The sequence below is a fragment of the Ceratotherium simum genome, chromosome 32 (assembly GCF_057802395.1).
Source record: "Ceratotherium simum simum isolate JZ-2026a chromosome 32, ASM5780239v1, whole genome shotgun sequence".
Classification (NCBI taxonomy): Eukaryota; Metazoa; Chordata; class Mammalia; order Perissodactyla; family Rhinocerotidae; genus Ceratotherium; species Ceratotherium simum.
Genome location: NC_141931.1, coordinates 3,823,915 through 3,849,746, shown reverse-complemented (window position 1 = coordinate 3,849,746; position 25,832 = coordinate 3,823,915). Strand labels below are relative to the sequence as shown.

Genomic DNA, 25,832 nt, shown 5'->3' with positions numbered 1-25,832 from the left:
TTATCTATTCAGCCAATAATGGACACTTAGGTTACTTCCAAGTCTTGGCTGTTGTGCATAATGCTGCAATGAACAATGAACAGGAGTGCATATATCTTTTCTAGTTAGTATTTTGGTTTCCTTCGGATAAATACCCAGAAGTGGAATTGCTGGATCAGATGATAGTTCTATTTTTAATTTTTTGAGGAACTTCCATACTGTTTTCCATAGTGGCTGCACTATTTACATTTTCATCAACAATGCACAAGGATTCACTTTTCTGCAGATCCTTACCTGCACTTATTCCTGTGTTTTTGAAATAGTCATTCTGACAGGTGTGAGGCGATATCTCATTGTAGTTTTGATTTGCACTTCCCTACTGGTTAGTGATGTTGAGCATTTTTCATGTGCCTATTTGCCATATGGAAAAATGTCTCTTTAGATCCTCTGCCCATTGTTTAATCAGATTGTTGTGTTTTGGGTTTTTTTTGTTGTTGTTATTGAGTTATATGAATTTATTTATTTTGAATATTAACCCCTTATCAGCTATATGATTTGCAAATATTTTCTCCCATTCTGTAGGTTGCCTTTTCATTTTGTTATTGTTTCCTTTGCTGTGAAGAAGCTTTTTAGTTTGATGTTTATTTTTGTTTTTGTTGCCTTTGCTTTTGGAGTCAAATCCAAAAAATCATTGCCAAGACCTATGGCAAGGAGCTTATCACTTACGTTTTCTTCTTGGAGTTTTATGGTTGCAAGTCTAATGTTCAAGTATTTAATCCACCTTAAGTTGATTTTCGTGTGTGCTGTAAGATAGTGGTCCAGTTTCATTCTTTTGCATGTGGCTGTTCAGTTTTTCCAACACTACTTATTGAAGAGACTAGCCTTTCCCCGTTATAGCTCCTTGGTCGTAAATTCATTGACTATATGCATGTGGGTTTATTTCTGGACTCTTTATTCTGTTCCACTCATCTGTATGACTGTTTTTATGACAATATCATACTGTTTTCATTACTATAGCTTTGTAATATAGTTTGAAATCAGGAAATGTGATGCTTCCAGCTTTTTTCTTCTTTCTCAAGATTACTTTGGCTATTTGGGGTCTTTTGTGGTTTCATACAAGTTTTAGCATTGTTTGTTCTATTTTTGTGAAAATGCCAAGAGAAATTTGGTAAGGAGTGCATTGAATCTGTAGATTTCTTTGGGTAGTGTGAACATTTTAACAATATTAATTCTTCCAATCCGTGAGCATGGAATGTCTTTCATTTGTTTGTTTCTTATTCAATTTCTTTCATCGATGTCTTATAGTTTTCAGTGTACAGGTCTTTCACCTCCTTGGTAAAAGTTATTCCTAGGTACTTTATTATTTTTATGTTTTTTTATTGAAATATAATTGATTAACTTGTTGTTAGTGCCATTGAATCGATTCCGACTCCTAGCGACCCTGTGTACAGCAGAGTGGAACCCTGAGCAGTCTTTTTGCACCATCCTCTCATCTTCCAGTGCTATATCAGACAATACCCCGCTGCTATTCATAGTGTTTTCATGGCCAATTTTTCCAGAAGTGGGTGGCCAGGCCCTTCTTCCTAGTCTGTCTTAGTCTGGAACCTCCAACGAGACCTGTCCACCAGGGGTGACCCTACTGGTGTTTGAAATACTAGTGGCATAGCTTTCAGCATCACAGCAACATACAGCTACTGCAGTATGACAACTGACAGACAACAGGTAGGTGGTGTGGTTCCCTGACTGGGAAACAAACCTAGGCCATGATGGTGAGAGCATTGACTCTTAAGCACTAGACCACCAACGTGGCTAATTGATTAATATGTAACAGTATATGAATTTCAGGTATATAACATACTGATATATAAATTTCAATATTTGTATATATTGTGAAATTATCACCACAATAGATCTAGTTAACATTCACCACCATGCATACTTACAAAATTTTTTTCTTGTGAAGAGAACTTTTAAGATTTACTCTCTTAGCAACTTTCAAATACGCAATACAATATTATTAACTATAGTCACCATGCTGTACATTACATTACATTGTGGTTTTGATTTGTTTCCCTAACGACTAATGATGTTGAGAATCTTTTCATGTACCTATTGGCCATCAGTGTATCTTCTTTGGAAGAAAGTCTGTTCAGATGCTTTGCCCAATTTTTAATCAAATTGTTTTGTTTTGTTTTTGCTATTGAGTTTCGTGAGTTCTTTGTATATTTTAGATATTAACCCCTTATCAGATATATGATTTGCAAATATTTTCTCCCCTTCAGTAGGTTGTCTTTTTATTTAATTGATGGTTTTCTTTGCTGTGCAGAAGCTTTTTAGTTCGATGTAGTCCCACTTGTTTATTTTTGCTTTTGTTTCTTTTGTTTTTAGTGTCAAATTTAAAAAGTCATTGCCAAGACCAATATCGAGGAGCTTACCGCCTGTGTTTTCTTCTAGGAGTTTTATGGTTTCAGGTATTACATTGAAGACTCTAATCCATTTTGACTTAATTTTAGTGTATGGTGTAAGATAGTAGTCCAATTTTATTCTTTTGCATGTGGCTGTCCAGTTTTCCCAGAATCATTTATTGAGGAGACTGTCTGTTTTTCATTGTATATTCTCAGCTCTTTTGTCCTAAATTAATTGACCATCTATGTGTGGATTTATTCTAATTTCCCTTTTGATTTGTTCTTTGACTCATTGGTTGTTCAAAAGTGTTTTGTTGAATTCCACATCTTTGTGACTTTTCCAGGTTTTTTTCCTGCTGTTAATTTCTGGTGTCATTCTATTGTGGTAGAAAAATATACTAGGTATGCTTTCAGTCTTCTTAAATTTGTTAAGACTTGTTTTGTAACCTAACATGTGATCTATCCTGGAGAAGGTTCTGTGTGCACTTGAGAACAATGTGTATTCTTCTGCTGTTGGTTAGAATGTTTGTATACGTTTATTGTTCTATAGTAGTGTTGAAATCCTCAGCAACATTATATATATATAGAGTCAGTTTCTGGAGACTTTTTTTGTTCCTTTCTTTAGGCCATGTTTCCATGTTTCTTCTTGTTCATTGACACTTGTGTTGGTGTCTGTGCATTTGAAAAAATGATCTCCTCTCCTTGTCTTTACAGACTGGTCTTCTGTTACTTTTTTCTTTACTGATTTTCTTTTATTTATTTTTTTTGTTTTTTTTCCCAGCTTTATTGCTTTATTCAGATATGATTGACAAAGAAGTTTTCTGTTTTCTTTTTTTTTTTGCCCCTTTTTCCCCAGCTTATTGGGATATAATTGATATACAACATTGTGTAAGTTTAAGGTATAAAGCATCATGATTATATACACGTATATTGCAAAATAATTACCACAATAAGGTAAGTTAACACATCCATCACCTGACATAATTACCTTTCTTTTGTGGTAAGAACATTTAAGATCTACTCTCTTCGCAACTTTCAAATATATAATACATTATTATTAACTGTAGTCATCATGCTGTACATTAGATCCCCAGAACTTATTTATCTTATAACTGGAAATGTGTACCCTTTGGTCAACATCTCTCTATTTTTCCCATCTACCAGCCCATTGTAACCACTATTTTTATTCTTGGTTTCTGTGATGTTAATGTGGGTTTGTCATATGGCCTTTATTATGTTGAGGTAAGTTCCTTTTATGCTCAATTTGTTGAGAGCTTTTGTCATGAAAGGATGTTGAATTTTGTCAAAAGCTTTTTCTGCATCTATTGAGATGATCATATGATGATTTTTATCTTGCATGCTATTAATGTGGTATATCACATTTATTGATTGGTGTATGTTGAAACATTCTTACATTCCACAGATAAATCCCAACTGATCATGGTGTATGACCCTTTTAATGTGCTGTTGAGTTCAATTTGCTAGGATTTGTTGAAATTTTTTGCATCTATATTCATCAAAGATACTGGCCTGTAGTTTTCTTTTCTTGTAATGTCCTTATCTGGCTTTGGTATCAGGGTAATGCTGGCCTCATAAAATGAATTTGAGTATTCTCTCCTCTTCAATTTTTGGAAGACTTTGTGAGGGATTGGTATTAATTCTTCTTTAAATGTTTGGTAGAATTCACCAGTAAACCATCTGATCCTGGGCTTTTCTTTTATTTATTTTATTATTTTTTTTTAACCTGACATCATTTTGACAATGCCATTTTGTTTTGTTTTGTTTTGTTGTTTTATGGGCTGGGAAAGATTCACCCTGAGGTAACATCTATTGCCAGTCTTCCTTTTCTTTTCTTCCTCAAAGCCCCAGTGCATAGTTGTATATTCTAGTTGTAGATTCTAGTTCTTCTATGTGAGGTACTGCCACAGCATCGCTACTGACAGGCAAGTGGCATGGTTCTGTGCCCAGGAACTGAACCTGGGCCACTGAAGTGGAGCACTCCAAACTTGAACCACTAGGTCATCAGGGCTGGCTCTCTTGGGCTTTTCTTTGGTGGGAGGTTTTGATTACTGATTCCGTCTCATTATTATTATTGGCTTATTCAGATTTTCTGTTTCTTCATAATTCAGTCTTGGTAGGTTGTATGTTTTAGGAATTTATCTGTTTCTTTTAGGTTATCCAATTTTTTGGTGTATAATTTTTATAGTAGTCTCTTATCCTTTTTATTTCTGTGGTATCAGTTATAATTTCTCCTTTTTCATTGCTTATTTTATTTATTTGAATCTTCTCTTTATTTTTTCTTAGTTTAGATAAAGGTTTCTCAATTTCGTCTAACTTTTCAAAAAACGGCTCTTAATTTATTGATTTTTCTTTTGTTTCTCTAGTCCCTATTTCATTTATCTCTGCTCTGATCTTTTTTATTTCCTTTCTTCTGATAACTTTGTTCTTGGTTTTTTTCTTCTTTTTCTAGTACTTAGTTGAAAAGTTAGGTTGTTTATTTGAGATCTTTTTTCTTAATGTATAGGCATTTATTGCTATAAACTTCCCTCTTAGAACTGCTTTTGATCCATCCCCTAAGTTTTAGTATGCTGTGTTTCCATTTTCATTTGTTTCCAGTTAATTTTTGATTTCCCTTTACATTTTTTGTGTGTGTGTGTGAGGAAGATCAGCCCTGAGCTAACATCTGATGCCAGTCCTCCTCTTTTTTCTGAGGAAGACTGGCCCTGAGCTAAGATCTGTGCCCATCTTCCTCTACTTTATATGGGACGCTGCCACAGCATGGCTGGACAAGCAGCGTGTCGGTCCATGCCCAGGTTCTGAACTGGCGTACCCTGGGCCACTGCAGCCGAGTGTGCGTACCTAACCACTTGTGCCACCGGGCTGGCCACTAGTTTCCCTTTACATTTGTCCTTGTCTCATTGGTTGTTCAAGAGTATATTGTTTAATTTCCACTTATTTTTTAATTTTCCAGTCTTTTCTCCTGTTAGTGATTTCTGACTTCAAACCATTGGGGTCAGAAAACATACTTTGTATGATTTCAGTCTTCTAAAGTTTGCTAAGATTTGTTTTGTTACCTATCGTATGATCTACTCTAGATAATGTTGTGTGTGTGCTTGAGAAGAATGTGTATTCTGCTGGTATTGGTGGAATGTTCTGTATATATTTGTTAGATCCTTTTGGTCTAAAGTATAGTTCAAGTCCAAAGTTTCCTTACTAAATTTCTGTGCGGATGATCTATCCATTGTTGAAAGTGATGTATTGAAGTCTTCTGCTTTTATAGGAGTATTGTCTATTTCTCCCTTCAGATCTGTTAATATTGCTTAATATATTCAGGTACTCTGATGTTTGGAGCATATATATTTAGTGTTATTATATCTTCTTGTTAAATTGACCCCTTTATCATTATATAATTACTTTCTTTGTCTCTTGTTACAGTTTTGACTTAAAGTCTATTGTGTCTGATATGAGTATAGCTACACCTACTCCCTTTTGGTTTCCATTTGCATAGAATATCTCCATCCATCCCTTCACTATGAACCTATGTGTGTCCTTAAAGATAAAGTGAGTCTTTTGTAGGCAGCATATAGTTGGGTCTTGTTTTTTTATCCATTCCCCCACTTTGATTCTTTTGATTGGGGAATTTAGTCCATTTACATTTAAAATAATTATTGATAGGTAAAGACTTACCAATGCCATCTTATTAATTGTTTTCTGGCTGTTTTGTATTTTCCTTGTTCCTTTCTTCCTCTCTTGCTATCTTCCTTTGTGAATTATTGATTGTCCATAGTGGTGTGCTTTGATTCCCTTCTCTTTATCTTTTGTGTATCTACTGTAGGATTTTGCTTGTTGTTATCATGAGGCTTACATAAAACATCTTGTAGATATTACAATCTGTTTAAGCTGATAACATCTTAACTTTGATCTCATGCAGAAACTCTACCCTTTTACTCCCCTTCCAACATTTTATGTTTTTGATGTCACAGTTTACCTCTTTTTATATTCTGTATCCATTATCAAATTATTGTAACTATATTTATTTTTAATACTTCTTTATTGTTCATACTGGAACTAAGTGAGTAACATATATTATAGTATTAGAGTTTTCTAAATTTGCCTATATATATATACTAGTATGTATTATATTTTTATACATTTACATGTTACTAATTAGCATCCTTTTATTTCAAACTGAATAACTCCTTGTAGCATTTCTTGTAATGCCAGTATAGTGGTGATTAACTCCCTCAGCTTTTGTTTGTTTGGGACAGTCTATCTCTTCTTCATTTTTGAAGGACACCTATGCCTGTTAAAGAATTCTTGGTTGCCTGTTTTTTTCTTTCAGCGTTTTGAATATATTATCTCATTATCTTCTGGCCTGCAAGGCTTCTTCTGAGAAATCCACTGATAGCTTTATGGGAATTCCCTTTGTATATGAGCAATTTTTTTTCTATTGCTAACTTAAAAATTCTCTCTTTGTCTCTGATTTTAGACAGTTTTATCATAATATGTCTTGGAGATGTTCATTTTGAGTTGAAATTTTGGGGTGACATTAGCTCATAAACTTGGATGTTCAGATCTCTCTCCAGATAGGAAGTTCTCAGCCATTATTTCTTTAAATTACGTTTCTGCCCCTTTCTCCCACTCCTCCCCTGGAACTCCAAAAATGCATAGGTTGTTTCTCTTAATGGTATATCATAGTTCATGTAGGCTTTCTTCACTTTTTCTCATTGTTTTTGTTGTTGTGGTTCTCCTTTGACTGGATAATTTCAAATGATCTGTCCTGTACTTCACAGATTCTTTCTTCAGTTTGATCCATTCTGGTGTTAATGTTCTCTATTGCATTTTTCATTTTGTTCATTGTATTCTTCAGCTCCAGAATCTGTTTGATTCTCTCTCTTAAACTTCTCATTTTGTTCATGTATTGTTTTCCTGATTTTACTGAATTATTTCTCTGTTTTTTCCTTGAGCTCACTGAACTTCTTTTAAAATTTTTTTTAAATTATTTTTTTAGGCTAAGTGTAGATCTCCATTTCTTTGGGGTTGGTTATTAGAAAATTATTGTGTTCTTTTGGTAGTGTCATGTTTCCTTGATTTTTTTATGTTTCTTGACGTCTTGCTCTTCTGTCTTTGCATTTTAAGAGAAGGCACTTGCTTCAGTTTTTACTGACTGGCTTTGGGAGAGAAATACCTTCATCTATCTAATCTGCTAGGGATTCTGAGGCTTTCTCAGACCTTTTCTGTGGATTTGAATTCTTCACACATCTTGTCCCATTTTGCGGGGGGATTCTTAAGATTGTGTGCCTTCTCTCAGTCCTACAAAGCCAGGCTGGGTGCCAACAGCCTCCTGTTTTCTTGCTTTCCCTAGGATGGTGCTAAATTCTAAAATTTACATGCTTTCTCTCAATCCTGCAGAGTTGGGCTAGCTTTCTGTGCACACTCACTGGCCATCTAAAAAGGCTCTATCTGGCTGCCATTGGGGGCATACAAAGGGAGCCAGCCATGTGGTAGCAGTGTGTGGGGGTGAGGCACACTTAGTGTTGGTGGTGCCCATGGGCACCTTGGGTGTATCCACAGGTGAGGCTTTCTCAGTGGCTTGTGGATGGGCTTCTTGATGAGTCCAGGAAGCAGTTAGTAGGATCCACATTCCTTGATACCTTCAAGGGTGCTGGCTGCTATTCTGCCAGCCCTGCCCCATCTCCTAGTTTTGCAGCAACCTCAGTTTTCTGGATGGGGTGAGAAAGAAGTGGGGTCTTTGGCAGTGTTCTGCATAGCTGGGGAAGCCAATCATTCATTCACATGCTCTCACTTTCTCCCATGGGAAAAATCACAGTCCAAGAAGTTTTCTCTTGGCACTGAACTGTGCTGCCTTGGAGTGACGTGGGAAAAGTGAAACTATTCTTCTTACCCTCTTCATTGTGTCAAATCTCATATTTTTTGTGTGTGAAACTATTCTTCTTACCCCCTTCATTGTGTCCAATTCCAGTGTGCTGGAACTTTCCACTGGGCTCCCGGAATTCCACAAAGGCACTCTCATCTGTGAGTGATTGTCAAAATTAGTGTTCTCGGGGTGGGTGGGGTAGGAAGAGGGTAGAAAACTCCTATTTTTTTCATTTTGATGATGTCACTCCTCTGTTTTCTTATTGATTTTATTGGTTTTTCTATCCATTATTGAAAGTGGGTATATAAACTCCTATTATTACTATATTACTGTCTGATTTTCCCATCAGTTCTGACAGTGTTCACTTCATATGTTTGGAGGTTCTGATATTGTGTGCACATATATTTATAATTGTTATATCTTCTTGGTGAATTGACCCTTTTATCATTATATTATGTCCTTCCTTGTCTCTTTTGACAGTATTTGTTTTAAAGTTTGTTTTATCTGATATAAGTTTTCCTACTCCTGCTCTCATTTGGTCACCATTTGCATGGGATATCTTTTTACATACCTTTACTTTCAGCCCATGTATGCCTTTAAACCTAAAGTTTGTTTCTTGTAGACAGCATATAGATGAATCTTTTTAAAAAATCTATTCAGCCACTCTATATCTTTTTATTGGGGAATTTAATCTATTTATATTTAAAGTCATTATTGATAGAGAAATATTTACTATTGTCATTTTGTTAATTATTTTCTGTCTCTTTTTAGCTTTTGTCTCTTTTCCTCTCTTGCTGTTTTCTTTATGTTTCATTAATTTTTTTAGTGACATTTTTATTATTTTCTTATTTTTGTTTGTGTATCTTCTATAGGTATTTTCTTTGTGGTTGCTATGGGGCTTACATAAAGCAGCCAATAGTTATAACAGCCTATGGTGACAACAATTTAACTTCAATTTCATACAATAACTCTAATATTTTACTTCCCTTCTTTATGTTATTGATGTCACAAATTACATATTTTTATATTTTGTGTTTATTAACATTTTATAGTTATAGTTTTTTTATTTTTGTCTTTTAACTTGTATACCAGAATTAACAGTTTATGCACTACCATTACTATATAACAGTATTCTGTCTTTGTCTTCATGTTTACCTTTACTAGTGAGCTTTACACTTCTGTGTACTTTTGTGTTTCTGTTTAGCTTCCATTCGTTTCAACCTGAATGACTCTCTCTGGTATTTCTTTCAAGGTAGATCTAGTGGTGATAAACTCCCTCAGCTTTTGTTTATCTGGGAATGTCTTTATTTCTGCTTCATTTTTTGAAGGATTGTTTTGCTGGATATAGGATTCTTGGTAGTTTTTTTCTTTCAGCACTTTGAATGTGTCATGCCAGTATTTTCTGGACTGCAAGGTTTCTGCTGAGAAATCTTACACTATTATTATAAGGATTTCTTGTAAGAAGTCACTTTTCTCTTGCTTGCTTTCAAAATTCTCTTTGCTTTTGACTTTTAATACTTTGATCATAATTTGTCTTGGTGTGGACTTCTTTAGCTTTTTCCTTTTCGGAGACTTTTGGAGACTTCTTGAATCTGGATGTCAATTTCCTTCCCCAGATTTGAGGAGTTTTCGGCTATTATTTCTTTAAATAAACTTTCTGCCCCTTTCTCTCTCTCTTCTCCTTCTGGGACTCCTGTAATGTGTATGTTGGTCTGCTTTATGGTGTCCCTTTAGTCCCTTAAGTTCTTTACTTTTCAGTTTTTTTCTTTTTGCTTCTCTGATTGGATAATTTCAAATGAACTTCTTTGAGTTTGCTGATTTTTTCTTCTGCTTCATCAAATCTCTTGAACCCCTCTAGTTAATTTTTCATTTTAGTTATTGTATTCTTTAGCTCCAAAATTTCTATTTTTTGTTGTTTTTTAAAAAATATTTTCTGTCTCTTTGTCGAAATACTCATTTTGTTCATGCAACATTTTACTGAGGTAGCTGAACATTTTTATGATTGGTATTTTGAAATCTTTGTCAGATATTAGGGCATGTTTCCCTCTTTCTTATTGTTCCTTGATGCTTTGTATTGGTGTCTGCACATTTGAAAAAACTACCACCTCCTCCAGTCTTTGTAGACTGGATTCATACAGAGAAGACCTTCACCAGTAAGCCTGGATAGAGATTCTGGAGACCTCACACTTGTTTTGTGGATGTATCTTCTCTGGACTTGTGTATGTAAATTCTTAAATAGAGAGATTTGCCCCTTTTCTCGGGAGTTCATGATCTTTTGCCCCCTCTGGTGTCTGTCTGATGTTCTGCAGGTCCTCTGGAGTGGCAGCACACCACACAATTCTTTTTTGTTTGTTTGTTTTGTTTTCAGCAGCCTCTAAGCATGTTCTGTGTATGGAACTTGGCAGTGCTCTGAGACAGACAAGGCAGAAACCAGTTTCCCAAAGGATTCTCTGAAAAGTCTGAACATTGGATGTATATTTGAGTCTTCTCCTTCTCTCTCCAGGGAGAAGCTGAGACTGATTTCCCCATTGTGTTGTGCTGAACTGGGGAGAGGGGCTTTGGCATTGAGAGCATATTAATCCAAACTGTTGTCTTTGCTCTTGGTGGTCCCTAGGCAATTCAAGTATGCTGGGTCCCATCAGCACTTCAAGACAGACAGTACAGAAGCCAGTGCCTCAAGCATCCCCCTGAAAAGCTGGGATGTGGATGAATATTCAATCTTTTCGCTCCTCAGGAAGAAGCTGGAATTTGGGGTTTTTTGCCTGCTTGTTCTGCACAAACAAAGCCAGGGGGAGGGGCTATGACCAGTGAGAGTGTACTAGTTCATATCATCACCTTTGTTTCTCAGCAGCTCCCAACCTTGGTACCTTTTCTGTTAGTGCTGAGATTCAGGCCAGAAAGAAAACAGTCCTTCAGGCAGTCCCCCAAAAGTCAGAAATTTGGACATATGGTTCAGTATTTTCCTTCCCTCCCCGGGGAGAAGCTGGAAGCTGGCAAGTGTTTTCTGATTGTGTGGTGATATGTTGGGAGGAGAGATTATCACTAGAAGTTGTCACAAATTTCCCTCTGGCTTCAATGTGGCTGTTCCATCTTCATCCAGTGTGCAAGAGCCTCTCAACTGATCTCTGCATTTCTCACAAAGGGAATCAGTGCTTGTATTGTTGTATTGGCGTCTCCATAGGGAGAAGGAGGGTCTAAGGCTTCCTGTTGTGCATCGTGCTGATGTCATCTTCCCGACTTCTTAACTTAGATGAGGCCAAGTGATTTTCTTAGGTCAATGAAGTATGAATCAGTCATATGTAGAAGCTTTGGGGGCCAGCATGTACTTCCCTTCATTCTCCCTTTTCCTTTGCTGCTATCACCAGGAATGTTACAGATAGAATTTATATCAGCCCGAGTTTCAGAGTGATGATGTGGAACAGAACTTCTAGGTAAACTTCAATGGACGTGTAGTAGGGGCAGGAAATAGATATTTGTGTTTAAGCCACTAGAATTTTACAGTTGTTTGTTATTTCAGCATAATCTAACCTATATCAGTTTATACAATTAATAAATGATACTGGTCTGGTTTTTTTGTTCTTTCTTTCTTTAGTTTTGGCATCAGAGTACTATTACATTGTAAAATGAAATGGGGAAAAAATCTATCTGTTTCTAGATTTTTATAGTTTATATAACAAAGATATTCTGTAATCCTTGGTGGTTTCATAGGAATTTCCTGTAAAACTCTTTGGCCTTGTGACATTTTTCATGGTAGAGTTTCAATATTTTCCCCTAAGGATATTAGTCTATTCAAGTTTTCTACATTTCATTGAGTTTATTTTGATAATTTATATTTTGTTAGAGTGTTATCTACTTCGTCTAAATTTTTTTATCATTTATGGTACAAAGATATATAGTACATTATCTTATAATTTTAAAATGTCTTCTACTGTCTATGCTTATTTCCTTTTGTATTTCTTTCATTCAGTTCAGAGCTCAGGCTCTGGAGCTAAACCTCTTGGGTATGGATTCAGGCTCAGCCAATTACGGATTACCTTCTCTGTGCCTCAGTTTTCTCATGTACAGATGAGGGAATCATAGTATACACTTCAAAGAATTATTTTGATAATTAAGGAAGACAGTACAACTTGAGAATTAGTTTAAAGTGCTCCTGGACAGGCATTTGCACAAGTTCCTGATGGAATCCAATGCAACTCCCTCCCCTTTTTAAAATTTAGTTTTTTAAACTTACAGCAGATACAGAGAACCACAGAAAATAAACATGAAACTTAATGAAGTGTTTAAGGGGAACACCCTGAAACTATTACCCAGAGCAAGAAATAGAACTTTGCCAGTCATTCCAGAATCCCCTTCATGCCCTGTCTAATCATAGCCCTCCTGTCTCCACAACAGTTACCACTCTTCTAATTTTTGTGTGTGTGTGTGAGGAAGATCAGCCCTGAGCTAACATCCGTGCTAATCCTCCTCTTTTTGCTGAGGAAGACCGGCTCTGAGCTAACATCTATTGCCCATCCTCCTCCTTTTTTTATTTCCCCAAAGCCCCAGTAGATAGTTGTTTGTCATAGTTGCACGTCCTTCTAGTTGCTGTATGTGGGATGCGCAGCCTCAGCACGGCCGGAGAAGCGGTGCGTCGGTGCGTGTCCGGGATCCAAACCGGGCCGCCAGTAACAGAGCGCGTGCACCTAACCGCTAAGCCACGTGGCCAACCCTCTTCTAATTTTTACATTGAATCACTTCTTTGCACATCTTTATAGTTTTACCACCTAAATGTGCCTTTGTAGACACTATAATGTGTGAGTCATATTTAAAATTTTATATATCTTAAATCTTATGAGTTTCTCCTCTGTCTCTTTGTTTTCCTTACAATTTATGAACTGCATAACTCAGAGCACTGCCCTATAGAATTTTTTACAATCAGGATTTTCCTGATTGCATAATTATGGTGCAATGTTTGCCTGTGTTCCTCTGCCCTCTTGCAGCTGGATCCATGACGTTGATCATATTCAGGTTTGATTTCTTTGTCAATATTATAGGTGGTCTTGTTCCTTTCATAGAGAGACATAAGGAGTCTGGTTGTCTCTCTTGCTGTGACATTAGCAGCCCTTGAAACTTAATACCTAAATCTGTTAATTTATTGGAAGTTACAAAATGATGATAATCTAATTTTATCATATTTTTTAATTTATTAATTAGAACACTTTTATAAGCAGGCACTTCCTGTCATCTACTAATTTGTTATTCAGTGGTACTGATTATATAGTATAAATAGGATAAATGCTTGGCTCTTTTTCTTTATATACCAGTTTTCATTATAATGAATTTTCTGAAAGTGACCAATTATTCTTTTAAAAATATCATCATGAACTTATGGATTTTAACATGGATTTCAATCAGTTATAGTTATTATCTTTTTGGAAGGTCAATTGTACCATCTTTGCCCAGTGGGATCTTCTTCAGTTTGTACCTAAGTCCTTTTGACATGACCCTGGTCATCTTTGATAGCTTCCTTGCTATTTGGTATGACAAAATATTCCGCGTTTATCTTGCACATATTCTGCCTCCACCTAAAATCAGCCATTTCTCTGAGAATTCTCATTTCTTTTAGTGGGAAATTGTATTTTATTCTTTTTGCTACAGGGTTTGTCACAGTTTCTAGGCCATTTCATTGGATGGAGATAGACACCCACACTCATGTATTTTAAGAATAAGTAGCCTCATGAGTTCTTACTGTCAAATTATATACTACAGAGATTTTTTAACCTCTTTTATATTGATTGTATATTTCCTTTCTTCCACACTGAGAATCTTGGATTTTAAATATACAGAGAATAATAGGATTAGAAAATCCCATAATTATTCATTTGCTTTATTCAAAAATACATATGCAATACTCTCAGAATAACAATATTAATACTTTCACTCCATATGCTTATTGAGAATAGTCAAATATTTTTGAATATGCCCTCTTCATTCTCTCCCAGAATTTTTAATAGTTGTGCTGTATGTACATTGACATAGCATTAAACTGTTACATACTATACTCTTTCTCTTTTAGCCTTCATTTAGTCTTAATTTTACAAGTATATATTTAGTGTTTATCACCAGTCCTTATTTGCTCTCTCTCTGTATTTTGGTTGTATGAAGCTCATTCTCTAGTAGATTTTTCAGGACAGACTCATGGGAACTATATTCTTTGAGTTCTTGCACATTAATAACAGTCTCCCAGTCCTTTTTATCCTTGCAAGTCAAATTTTGACTTATACTTTTGCTTTAGTTTTCTTCTTTGGAGACTGTTATTATCCATATGTTGACTCTCATTTGCCTATTTTCAGTATTTGTTACTTTCTCTCACATTCATTTAACTCTTTATTTTTTTTAAAAAATGCCTTTTAAAAGGCCTTATTTGGAAATAACTTTAAATTTATAGAAAAGTAAAAAAAATAGTACAAAGAATACCTATATACTGTACCCTTAATCTAGATTAATCTATTGTTAAAATTTTTTCCCATTTGCTTTTTTGTCTTTGCCTTTTGCTCTCTTTTATATAGTATGTTATATATGTGTGCATAACATAAATATATATGTATTTTTTTTCTGAAGTATTTGAGAGTAAATTGAGTACATGATAGCCCTAATACTAAAGCATGTATTTCCTAGGTTTAAGCATATTTTTTGCATAGTCACAACACAATTTTCAACTTCAGTAAGTAAGATCAATATAATACTTTTTCTAATCTACCGTTCATAATCCAGTATTTGTCTTTTAACCCCATGTTATCCTGTATAACATTTTTTCCTTTCCAATACAGAATCCAGTCCAGGGTCAGGTATTGCATGTAGTTGTTATGTTCTTAGCCTTCTTTAATCTAGAATATTTCCCTAGCTTTTCTTTGTCTTTTATGACATTAAAATTTTTAAAGAATACTGTCTCCTTAAAGAAGTTTCCTCATTTTAGATTTGTCTGGTGTTGTTCTTAGGGTATCACATCCAGAACTACACTGTATACATCTGTCATTAATTTGTGGTTTTGATAATGATCACCTGATTTCTCTATCTTATTATTTTTTCCCTAGCTACTTATAAGTAATCTATAGGAAAAGCCTTTAAGATCATGCAAATATCCTATTCTCTATCAAAATTTCCTTGATTTAGGATGTATTCATAATTCTTTCCTGAACTAGTCTCTACTTTGAAGGTTCCAAAATGATGCTTTTCCAACTCTGGTACCACTTCTACATCCAGCCAATTGGTACCTGGCTTTCTGTTGAAAGCAAAAGTCCTACCTTCACTCATATTTCTTTTCTTTCTTTCTTCCTTTATTTATTGGTGTGAAATCATGGATTCTCATTTTTCTAGTGATTTTATAGCTCATACTATTCTTTGTTTTTTAGCTCTAAAATTGTCCTAGCATTGGCAAGTAGGAGTTTATTCAAGATAATCACTATGTCCTTATGACATGACCCTAGTAGTCATTGAGATGACATTCGCTGCTGTTTCGTATGACAAGATGTCCCAAACTAACCTTGCACATTTCCTGCCTTGTAGCTGGAATCAGCCAATTTTCTTACAAAGCTTGTTTTTTTCAAATGGGAAATGTTATCATAAGCCAAGATCTGAAAGCTAATGGTGCCCATTGGTACTGGGGTGTCTTTGCTTCTGGGTGCAATGAGCAGTCAGACTAGAAAATATACACAAATGTATATATATATATATATATATATATGCACATACACATATACATATTCGTACGCATGTATGCCTACATACACATACATGTACATTTATGCACGCATATACGCATAGATATATTTAGAAATCATGAGTTATTACAGACACTTTCAATTCCAGTCAGTCCCCTCAGGGCTTCTTCTTGCCTTCCTCCGCTTCATATGCATACGTCCTTTCTTTCACAGTGTGAATCTTGACTTTGCACGAGATCAACATATTTACTCATTTGCACAACTCTGTAAGCCTCTAAAATCGTTTTTGAATTGATTGGCTCATACCACTAGAAAAACAAACCAAGTAAAAGATTTCATGATTTTATTTTTCTTACCGAAGACTGAGAAAATAATACTGTGTTCATGAGTTACTTGGATTAGTGCCTTTTTTTTTTCAGTTTGTTCATTTCTTAAGTTGCTTCCATTTTTAGTTCCCTCTTCATATCCTTGTTAATATAATTTGTTTTCCGGAATATGTAGAATATTAACCTGTTTTCAAAAATAAAAATATGAGAAAGAGAAAGATCATCTTTTCCTGAATCCCTTCCCCTGCATTCCCTCGTTTACCCCTTTGTGTAGGTAACCATCTACCTTGTTTTCTGTTTTGTTATTCCTCTGTTTCATTTTTTAAAGGCAAATGTCTCTATATTTTTATCTGTTTTTCTCCTTATTTCTCCTCCTTTCTTACCTCAAAGGTAACATACTAGATATCCGCTTCTTCACTTTTATTTTTCACTTAACATTCTCTCCTGGAAATTCTTTCATGTCAGTTTCTGGAGAACTTTTTCATTCATTTTACAACTGTTTGTATCACATTATATATCACTATCTATACCATACCGTAGTTTATAGTATGTATCTTAGGTTATTCAAACAATAACCTATGCTTGAACATTTAGGTGGTTTGAATATTATGCAATTACAAATGATGCTATAATAAGCAACCTTGTACATATGTGTTTTCATTGTTTGATTTATGATTATGTGTTAACCTAAAGTATAAATAAACCAAGAAAACTAGAGACTAATACAAATATATTTAATTCCTAGAAATGTTTATGAAATAATGAGAGAGCTTTAAAAACACTCGTTAAAACTTTTCTCACCATTTTTGTGTCAGATCTAGCATTATGGTAATTTATTTTTAACTTTATCAAAATGAGAGAAAATTTTGCTGTACAGTTGCATAAATTTGAAGTCTAGGCAATTCACAATAGATCTATTTTTTCTATTTAGTGGACTAAATACGTTTCTTTATGCAGCTCTTGATGAAGTACCAGATAAAAAGCTTATGCTTGAGCGTCAAGATTCAGTGTCAAAAACCCAAATGCACGTAAAGAAGCAAAGAACTCCCACAAGGGAAAGACTCGTTAGTAAGTATAATAATCATAAATAACTTCATATTATTCTAAATTAAACTCATCAGAAGATCTTTTTTCTTTGGTTCATGAAGATATATCTCAGCATATATTTTGTAGAAATTTTACATGTTGATTTAAAGTGTGAATCCCCTAAGATAACTGAGAACAAGAGCAAAATTATTGATACACATTGGTTGGAATTTCTGACCATAAGACTATTTCATATGCATGGGTAATGTGCTCACTGTCCACCAAGAACAATAACAGGCCATTAACTGTCTCACAAAGGATGTGTACCTTTTAGCCAACCCCAGGAGATTACTGGTCCAAAAGACCAATGGGTGCCTCTTACCTGTGTCATTGTCTTTTTGCAATAGACTCCAGTTGTTGAACAGAGATATTATTGAGATCAGTAACTCAAAAACCACATAAGGCTCAGAGGGGTCCAGGGGGAGGCAGCTTAGGTCGCCCCGAGAGCATCTTGTTGAATGGGTCTCCACTCAGCGGTAACAGCCTTTATGCTAACCCCATAGGTATGTGCCATCAAATCCCTGTAGGTAGAATGTGAATGTGTCATTAGTCAAAAAGTCCCACCAATGTTTTATAATTTGAGAAAGAGAGGGCCAAAAGATTTGCAATTATCTCCTCTGGAATAAGATGTCATGTCCCTTACAGATGACATCCCGGAATTTCACTTGGATAGTAGGTCCTTGTACTTTGCCTATATTAATGGCACAGCCATGTTGTACTATATGGACCAACAGGATGTCCAGTCCTTGTTGGATGGTGCTCTTGTCTGGGGCCCACCAGAAGAATGTCATCAATATAGTGGAAAGCTAATATTCCCTCTGTGAGCCAGACTTTTTCCAGGTCATGCCCTACCCATTGATGACAGACAGATGGTGAATTTAGGGAGCCTTGTGAAAGGATATTAGTGGCATTTTTCAATCAATTCTACATAAGAGTAAACTGATCCTGGTCATCTGCATGAAGAGGGATACTGAAAAGAGAGTTCAAGATGTTGGATGCTGTATACCAATTTGCTTCATCTTGGACAATAGCTTTATGACAGTCACAATGTCAGTGCCAAGTTGGTACTAACACTTTGTGCAGTCTTAATCAACTTAGTCTCTAGGCACTCAAAGTTTTGTGCACAGGCCAGATAGGGCTATTGAATGGAGAAATAGTCTACAGAGTTAGCAGGCTTCCTTAAGCTCAGCAATAAGGGCAGTTATTTCTTTTTTATACCCAGGCAGTCAATATTGTTTTTGGTAGGTATTGCTACTAGGCTCTGGTAGTTGGGTGGCTCAAGATCTTCCACATGCCCCATTAAAATACCCTAACTGCAGCAAATCCTGTCAGAACTTGGAAGTGAATGTGAGTGGTAGGTCACATAGTTAATACATCTATACCAATAATACATTCAGTAGTAGAGGCAATAACGATAGAATCTACTGTAGTCTGGCCCGGAAAAGGTTTCTGTTGGTGGTGGTGGCCCCAAACCAGAGTGCATTATCTGTTTCCCTCTCATTCTGGTCCCAGGCCTTATGAGGATCACAGTTACCAGTACACCAATATCCAAAAGGCCCAAGAAATGCAATTCTCCCCCACCTGCCCATTGAACTCTGTCCTTGGCATAGGTCCTCATATCTCCACTGTGGACATAGGTGCCTTGCTATAACCCCTAATCTCGTTTATTTTTGAAAGCTGAAATCAGGGTAAATGTATATGAGGTTCTCTGATTTGTCTCAAGATTCACTGGTAGAGGTAAAGGGAATAGCACTTGTATTAGTCACAGTGGCCACCACCATGTGGACCTTAGTGGGGCTACATGTTGGGTCCTCAATGGCCCATAATCTAACCATGAGGACCTTGGTGGAGAGCTCATCAATCTACTCCTTTGAGACCCCATTGTATGGTAATCAGACCCATAGGTCTTAGGTCAGGCCATCGCCCACATCATCCAGTAGAGGGCGCAGTATTACCAATTTATTTTATAGAGATGTTTTGCACTCCTTTTATAGCAGTAGATATAGCTGTTTATACTACATTATATACCAAAATTTATACTATACCATAGTTCATAATGTATATGTTAGTTTATTCAACCCATCTTCTATTCTTGTAAGTTTAGGTAGTTTTAAATATTTTGCAATTACACATAATACTGTAATGAAAAAAACTTGTATATACACATTTTCATTGTTTGATCTATGAATATTTATTAACCTAAAGTATAAATAACCCAAGAAAACTAGAGACTAATATAAAACATTTTTGATGCCTAGGAATATTTATGAAACAATGAGACAGCTTCAACACCATCTATTAAAATTGGTCTCACAATTTTCATGTGAGTCTAGCATTGTGGCAATTTACTTAAAAATTTATAAAAATGAGAGAAAATGCTGGTGCACAATTATTATGAACTTGAAATCTAGAGATTTCACAATAAATTTGTTTTTCCATTTAGTGGACTAAATGTATCTTTTTATGTAGCTCATGATAAAGTGCCAGATGAAAAACTTATGCAGGAGAATCAAGGTGCAGTGTCAACAACCCAACTGCAAGTAAAGAAACAAAGAACTTTCAGAAGGGAAGGACTCACTAGTAAGTATAATAATTATAGACAACTTTAAAATATCTTAAACTCATCAGATGATCTTTTTGTTTGGTTCATGAATATGTATTTGGGCATATATTTTATAGAGACTTTACACTTTGACCTAAAGTATTAATACCCTAAGATATTAGAAAACAGAAACAAAAGTATTGATACCTTTTGGTTGGGATTTCTGGCACTAAGATTATTTTATGGTCTTGGGTCATGTACTCAGTATGACTCAAAAACAGGCCATCAACTGACTCTCAAAGGGTGTGTACTTATCAGCTCACTCCAGGAGATTACGGGTCCATAAGTCCAGCAGTTGACTCTGACCAGTGGCAGTGTCCTTCAGCCATTGCCTAAAATTGGTGAACAGAGAGATGCTGTGACATGTAACTCAAATGGAAAATGTGGATTGTAGGGACCAAGGGCAAGGGTGACTAAGAAGTCTGTCAGAGGAACTCCAGGGCATCTGTTTGTCAGGTCCCACTCAAATGCAGAGACCTTTTTTGTAACCTGATATTTGAGTGTCATCAAGATGCCCATGTGAGGAGGGTGGATCACCAGCAGACAAAGAGTGCCACCAAATTGCTGAGACTCCTTGTATCTCTTGGACCAGAGAGGGCAAAGGTTTAGCAATTGTCTACTCTCAAGTGAGACATTATGCCCCTTCCATATGATGCTCTGGAATTTCACTTGGGTTTCAGGTCCTTGTAACTTGTCTATATTTATGTGGGTTAATGGGGTGTCCAGTCCTTGTTTGTTGTTGCCCCTTTCTGGGTCCACGTGGATGATGTCATCAATAGAGTAGAAGGCTAGTGGTCCCTCTGGCAATGGGACTTTTTCCAGGTCATGACCTTGATGACCTTATGTCAGATAGGGAATTTAATGAGTCTTGTAGAAGAACAGTAATAATGTATTGTAACCTATTCCATATAAGGGTAAACTGATCCTGATCATCTTAGTGGACAGGGATGCTGAAAAGGGCATTTGTGATGTCAATTGCTGTATACCAAGTTCCTTCGTCTTGGGAAATAGCCTCTGTGACAGTCACAGTGTCAGGTACTGCTGGTGTCAAGGGCTGCACTGTAGCATCGAACTGTCTATAATCAAGTGAGACTCCAGAAACCCAAAATCTTGTGCATAGGCCCGTTGGGGGACTTTGGCACAGCAATGGGGTCAGGTATTTTTTTCTCCCTCAGGCAGTTGTTTTTGGGAGACAAAGGCACTAGATGCTGGTAGATGGGTAGGTACACAGCCTTCCACAGGTCCCACTGAAATGGCCTTAACTGCAGCAATTCCCTTCAAGGCAAGTGGGGGTTCACATAGACAGTGCATTTATACCAATAATGCATTCAGTAGCGGGTACCATAACAATGGAGGTTTGTGATGGCCCGATGGTCCTACCATTAGTCATCTGCCTAAGAGTCCTGTTGATGGTGGCCTCATACCCCAAACCAAAGAGATTATCTATTTCCCCTCATTCTGGTGTCATAGATTGTGTGGATCATAGACACGTTTGTACCAGTATCCAAAAGGCCCCAAAATGCAATTCTTCCTCATTTTCCCATTGAACTGTGTCTTTGGTATAGGGCCTTCTTTCCCTAGTGGTGACATGGAGCTCTTGGCCTGATCCATAGTCTTATTTATGTTGAAAAGCTGAGAGTTCTGGTTAAAAGTTGGCAGGGTTTTCCATTCATCTCAAGATTTACTGGGACAGGTAAAGGGGATGGCACTTATATTAATTATGGGACCGTCACCCTGTGGACTCTTGGGGGCTTCCTGTTGCATTCTCAATGGTACACTACCTAGTCATGAGCTCCTTGGTAGACAGCCTATCAGTCTTCTCACTTGAGAAAATATTGTTGAGTAACAAGACCCAGAAATCTCTTCAGGAAGACCATTTCCTGGGTTTTCCAGGAGTATGTGACTGATTAACATTTTTATGTCACTCTCTCTGATGGTCTGTCTTTGCTATTTTAGCAGTAGTTGTTTTTTTCCATGCCCAGAAATTTCTTAGTTATGATCCAAATTGTGTCATGGACCAATTTTCCTGACCTTACAAGGAGGTTTACTTGAGCTCAATAATCAACAGTAGTGGCATGAATGAACCTAGAAATCCGAGTCTGGTTAACAATCTTATCATTGATTCTTTTCACTCTTTCATTGTAGAACCAAGAAACCACCAGTGTGGTTTGCAGGGCTGCTATAGCCTCTGCGAGAGTGGTCCAAACATATATTTTAGCCATAGGGAACTCATCACAAATTAGCCAAACCTTTCAGAGCCTGAATAATACTTGGTTGAGGAAGGAGAGGGTCTTAGGTGTTTGCATATCATTCATCTTCTTTCCTTTACTTCCTTGAGCAAAGTGGCCCCTTTCAGGGCACTCTGAAGGAAGGATTCCATAGTTATGTACCTCACAAGGTGTCACTCTCCCTGGCTTCGTTTAACAAGATTATCTCCTTCATTGTGGAGGTGAACTACCCAAGTCTCTAAGGTCTTTCCAGACAGCCAAGAAAAGCAATCCTGAAGGGCTCTACATTCTTTTTTATTAAAGGACCAGTCTCTACAGCTAGCTGCATCGTGGGTGTCCACTGGTGCCAGGAACCTGTGTAGAGTGAACACGTGGTTGAGTACAACTCCATTCACGGGCTCTCTGATGACTTTTAATCTCATTACTGGAGGACCATAAGCAATAGCCTAGAAATTGCTTCCCTAGATTTCTCAGAGCTCCTCTGTTGAATTTCTAATTTGACCACTAGGCATTTTGGCCATGTAGATAGGAGCTAAAGAGAAGGGCCATTGATATCCTTCAGAACTAAAAAGCTTACATAAGCCATCTGCTAGTACTCTCTAAGACCAACTACATAGTCCATGGGGCATTCCCTAAGACCCATTGGCATGGCTGATGAAGCGCCCCATGGGACCTTCAAACTCCTGCAAATGATCTACAACCAGCCCCAAGGAGGCCCTATGGATTTCTCTATTGTCTCCCAAAAGTGCCCCCATGGAATCTTCAGGATTTTTGCTTTTTCAGAATGACATTGTGCTTAATTGACTACCCTGCTTACTATGCCAATTTGTCAGTCTGTTCCCATGTGTCTATGTGGTTATATAAGACCACGAGCCAAATTCAATGTAACAGTTAAGCCTTTATTCACTTGCTGTGATTATATAAACAGAAGGTTAAACGGGAAAGGGCACTGGCTCCCCAATGTTCATTTCTTTCCGTGGAATGGCCCCAAGTAAGGGTCAGTTATATTAGTGCACACAGGGAAATCATTTCACTTCTGTTTTATGGAACTGGGGACCCGGAAAAGGAGGTGGAAAGTCTAGGAGGGAAAAATGCCAAATACTGAGTTAGAATGGATAAATGTGTCTTTAAGGTCCCCTAATGAAGTGGTCTTGGCAGAGGTACTTGAACAATGTTTCAGCTAAGGCCATTTACCTCTCATAAGTAGCTCTCTAAATGCAGGTGCCTACGGTAGGAATGCAGATATACGGAAGAACATACATGTGCACATATATATGCATATACGCATACACAGACATATTTGGAAATCACGGGTTCTCACAGACACTTTCATTCCCGTCCATCCCCTCAGGGCTTCTTCTTGCCTTCCTCCATTTCATATGTGTTATATCCTTTCTTTCATAATGTAAGTCTTGATTTTGAACAACATCAATACATTTATTCATTTGCTCAATTCTATAATGCTTCTAAATTTGTTCCAGAATTATTTAGCACATAGTAGAAAAACTAACCTATTAAAAAAGATTTTGTGATTTTATTTGTACCCCACTCTCTTGGTTAAGGCTGCAGGTATATGCAAATACAACCAGTTTTATTTATTTATTTATTTATTTTTAATTTTTTGTTTATTGCAGTAACGTTGGTTTATAACATTGTATAAATTTCAGATGTACATCATTATACTTCTATTTCTGCATAGATTACGTCATGTTCACCACCAAAATACTAATTACAACCAATCACCACACAGATGTACCTAATTATCCCTTTCACCCTCCTCCCTCCCCCCTTCCCCTCTGGTAACCACCAATCCAATCTCTGTTTCTATGTGTTTGTTTATGGTTATTATCTACTACTTAATGAAGGAAATCATACGGTATTTGACCTCCTCCCTCTGACTTATTTCACTTTGCATTATACCCTCAATGTCCATCCATGTTGTCACAAATGCCTGGATTTCATTGTTTCTTATGGCTGAGTAGTATTCCATTGTGTATATATACCACATCTTCTTTATCCATTCGTCCCTTGATGGGCACTTAGGTTGCTTCCAAGTCTTGGCTATTGTGAATAACGCTGCAATGAACACAGGGGTGCATGTACCTTTACAAATTGGTGTTTTCAAATTCTTTGGATAAATACCCAGCAGTGGAATAGCTGGATCATATGGTAGTTCTATCCTTGATTTTTTGAGGAATCTCCATACTGTTTTCCATAGTGGCTGCACCACTTTGCACTCCCACTAGCAGTGTATGAGAGTTCCCTTCTCTCCACATCCTCTCCAACACTGGTTGTTTCCTGTCTTGTTAATTATAGCCATTCTGACGGGCATGAGGTGATATCTCATTGTAGTTTTGATTTGCATTTCCCTGATAGTTAGTGATTTTGAACATCTTTTCATGTGTCTGTTGGCCATCTGTATATCTGCTTTGGAGAAATGTCTGTTCAGGTCTTTTGCCCATTTTTTAATTGGGTTGGTAGTTTTTTTGTTGTTGAGATGCATGAGTTCTTTATATATTTTGGAGATTAAGCCCTTATCAGATGTATGGTTTGCAAGTATCTTCTCCCAATTATTAGGTTGTCTTTTCGTTTTGTTGATGGTTTCCTTTGCTGTACAGAAGCTTTTTAGTTTGATGTAGTCCCATTTGTTTATTTTTTCTATTGTTTCTCTTGCCCAGTCAGACATGGTGCTTGAAAAGATGGTGCTAAGACCGATGTCGAAGAGTGTACTGCCTATGTTTTCTTCTAGAAGTTTCATAGTTTCAGGTCTTACATTGAAGTCTTTAATCCATTTGGAGTTAATTTTTGTGTATGGTGTAAGGTAAGGGTCTACTTTCATTTTTTTGCATGTGGCTATCCAGTTTTCCCAACACCATTTGTTGAAGAGACTTTCTTTTCCCCATTGTATGTTCTTGGCTCCTTTGTCAAAGATTAGCTGTCCATAGATGTGTGGGTTTATTTCGGCTTTCGATTCTATTCCATTGATCTGTGTGTCTGTTTTTGTGCCAGTACCATGCTGTTTTGGTTACTATAGCTTTGTAGTATATTTTGAAATCAGGGAGTGTGATACTTCCAGCTTTGTTCTTTTTTCTCAGGATTCCTTTAGCTATTCGGAGTCTTTTGTTGTTCCATATAAATTTTAGGATTCTTTGTTCTATTTCTGTGAAAAATGTTGTTGGAACTTTGATAGGGATTGCATTGAATCTATAGATTGCTTTAGGAAGTATGGACATCTTAACTATGTTAATTCTTCCAATCCAAGAGCACGGAATATCTTTCCATTTCTTTGTGTCTGCTTCAATTTCTTTCAGAAATGTTTTATAGTTTTTGGTGTACAGATCTTTCACCTCTTTGGTTAAGTTTATTCCTAGGTATTTTATTCTTTTTGTTGCAATTGTAAATGGGATTGTATTCTTAATTTCTCTTTCTGCTACTTCGTTGTTAGTGTACAGAAATGCAACTGATTTTTGTATGTTGATTTTGCATCCTGCAACTTTACCATATTCGTTTATTACTTCTAAAAGTTTTCTGGTGGATTCTTTAGGGTTTTCTATATATAAAATCATGTCATCTGCAAATAGTGACAGTTTCACTTCTTCCTTTCCAATTTGGATCCCTTTTATTTCTT

The 25,832-nt window shown here is 36.5% G+C and overlaps 1 protein-coding gene across 1 annotated transcript in view; it reads left to right on the top strand.

The window, feature by feature from the left end:
• CCDC7 (coiled-coil domain containing 7) overlaps nt 1-25,832 on the top strand; it is a 403,758-nt gene that overhangs the window by 225,238 nt on the left and 152,688 nt on the right. The window contains 2 exon segments of the mRNA XM_087420895.1: nt 17,246-17,356; nt 19,844-19,954. Coding sequence (XP_087277021.1) covers nt 17,246-17,356; nt 19,844-19,954 — 222 coding nt within the window.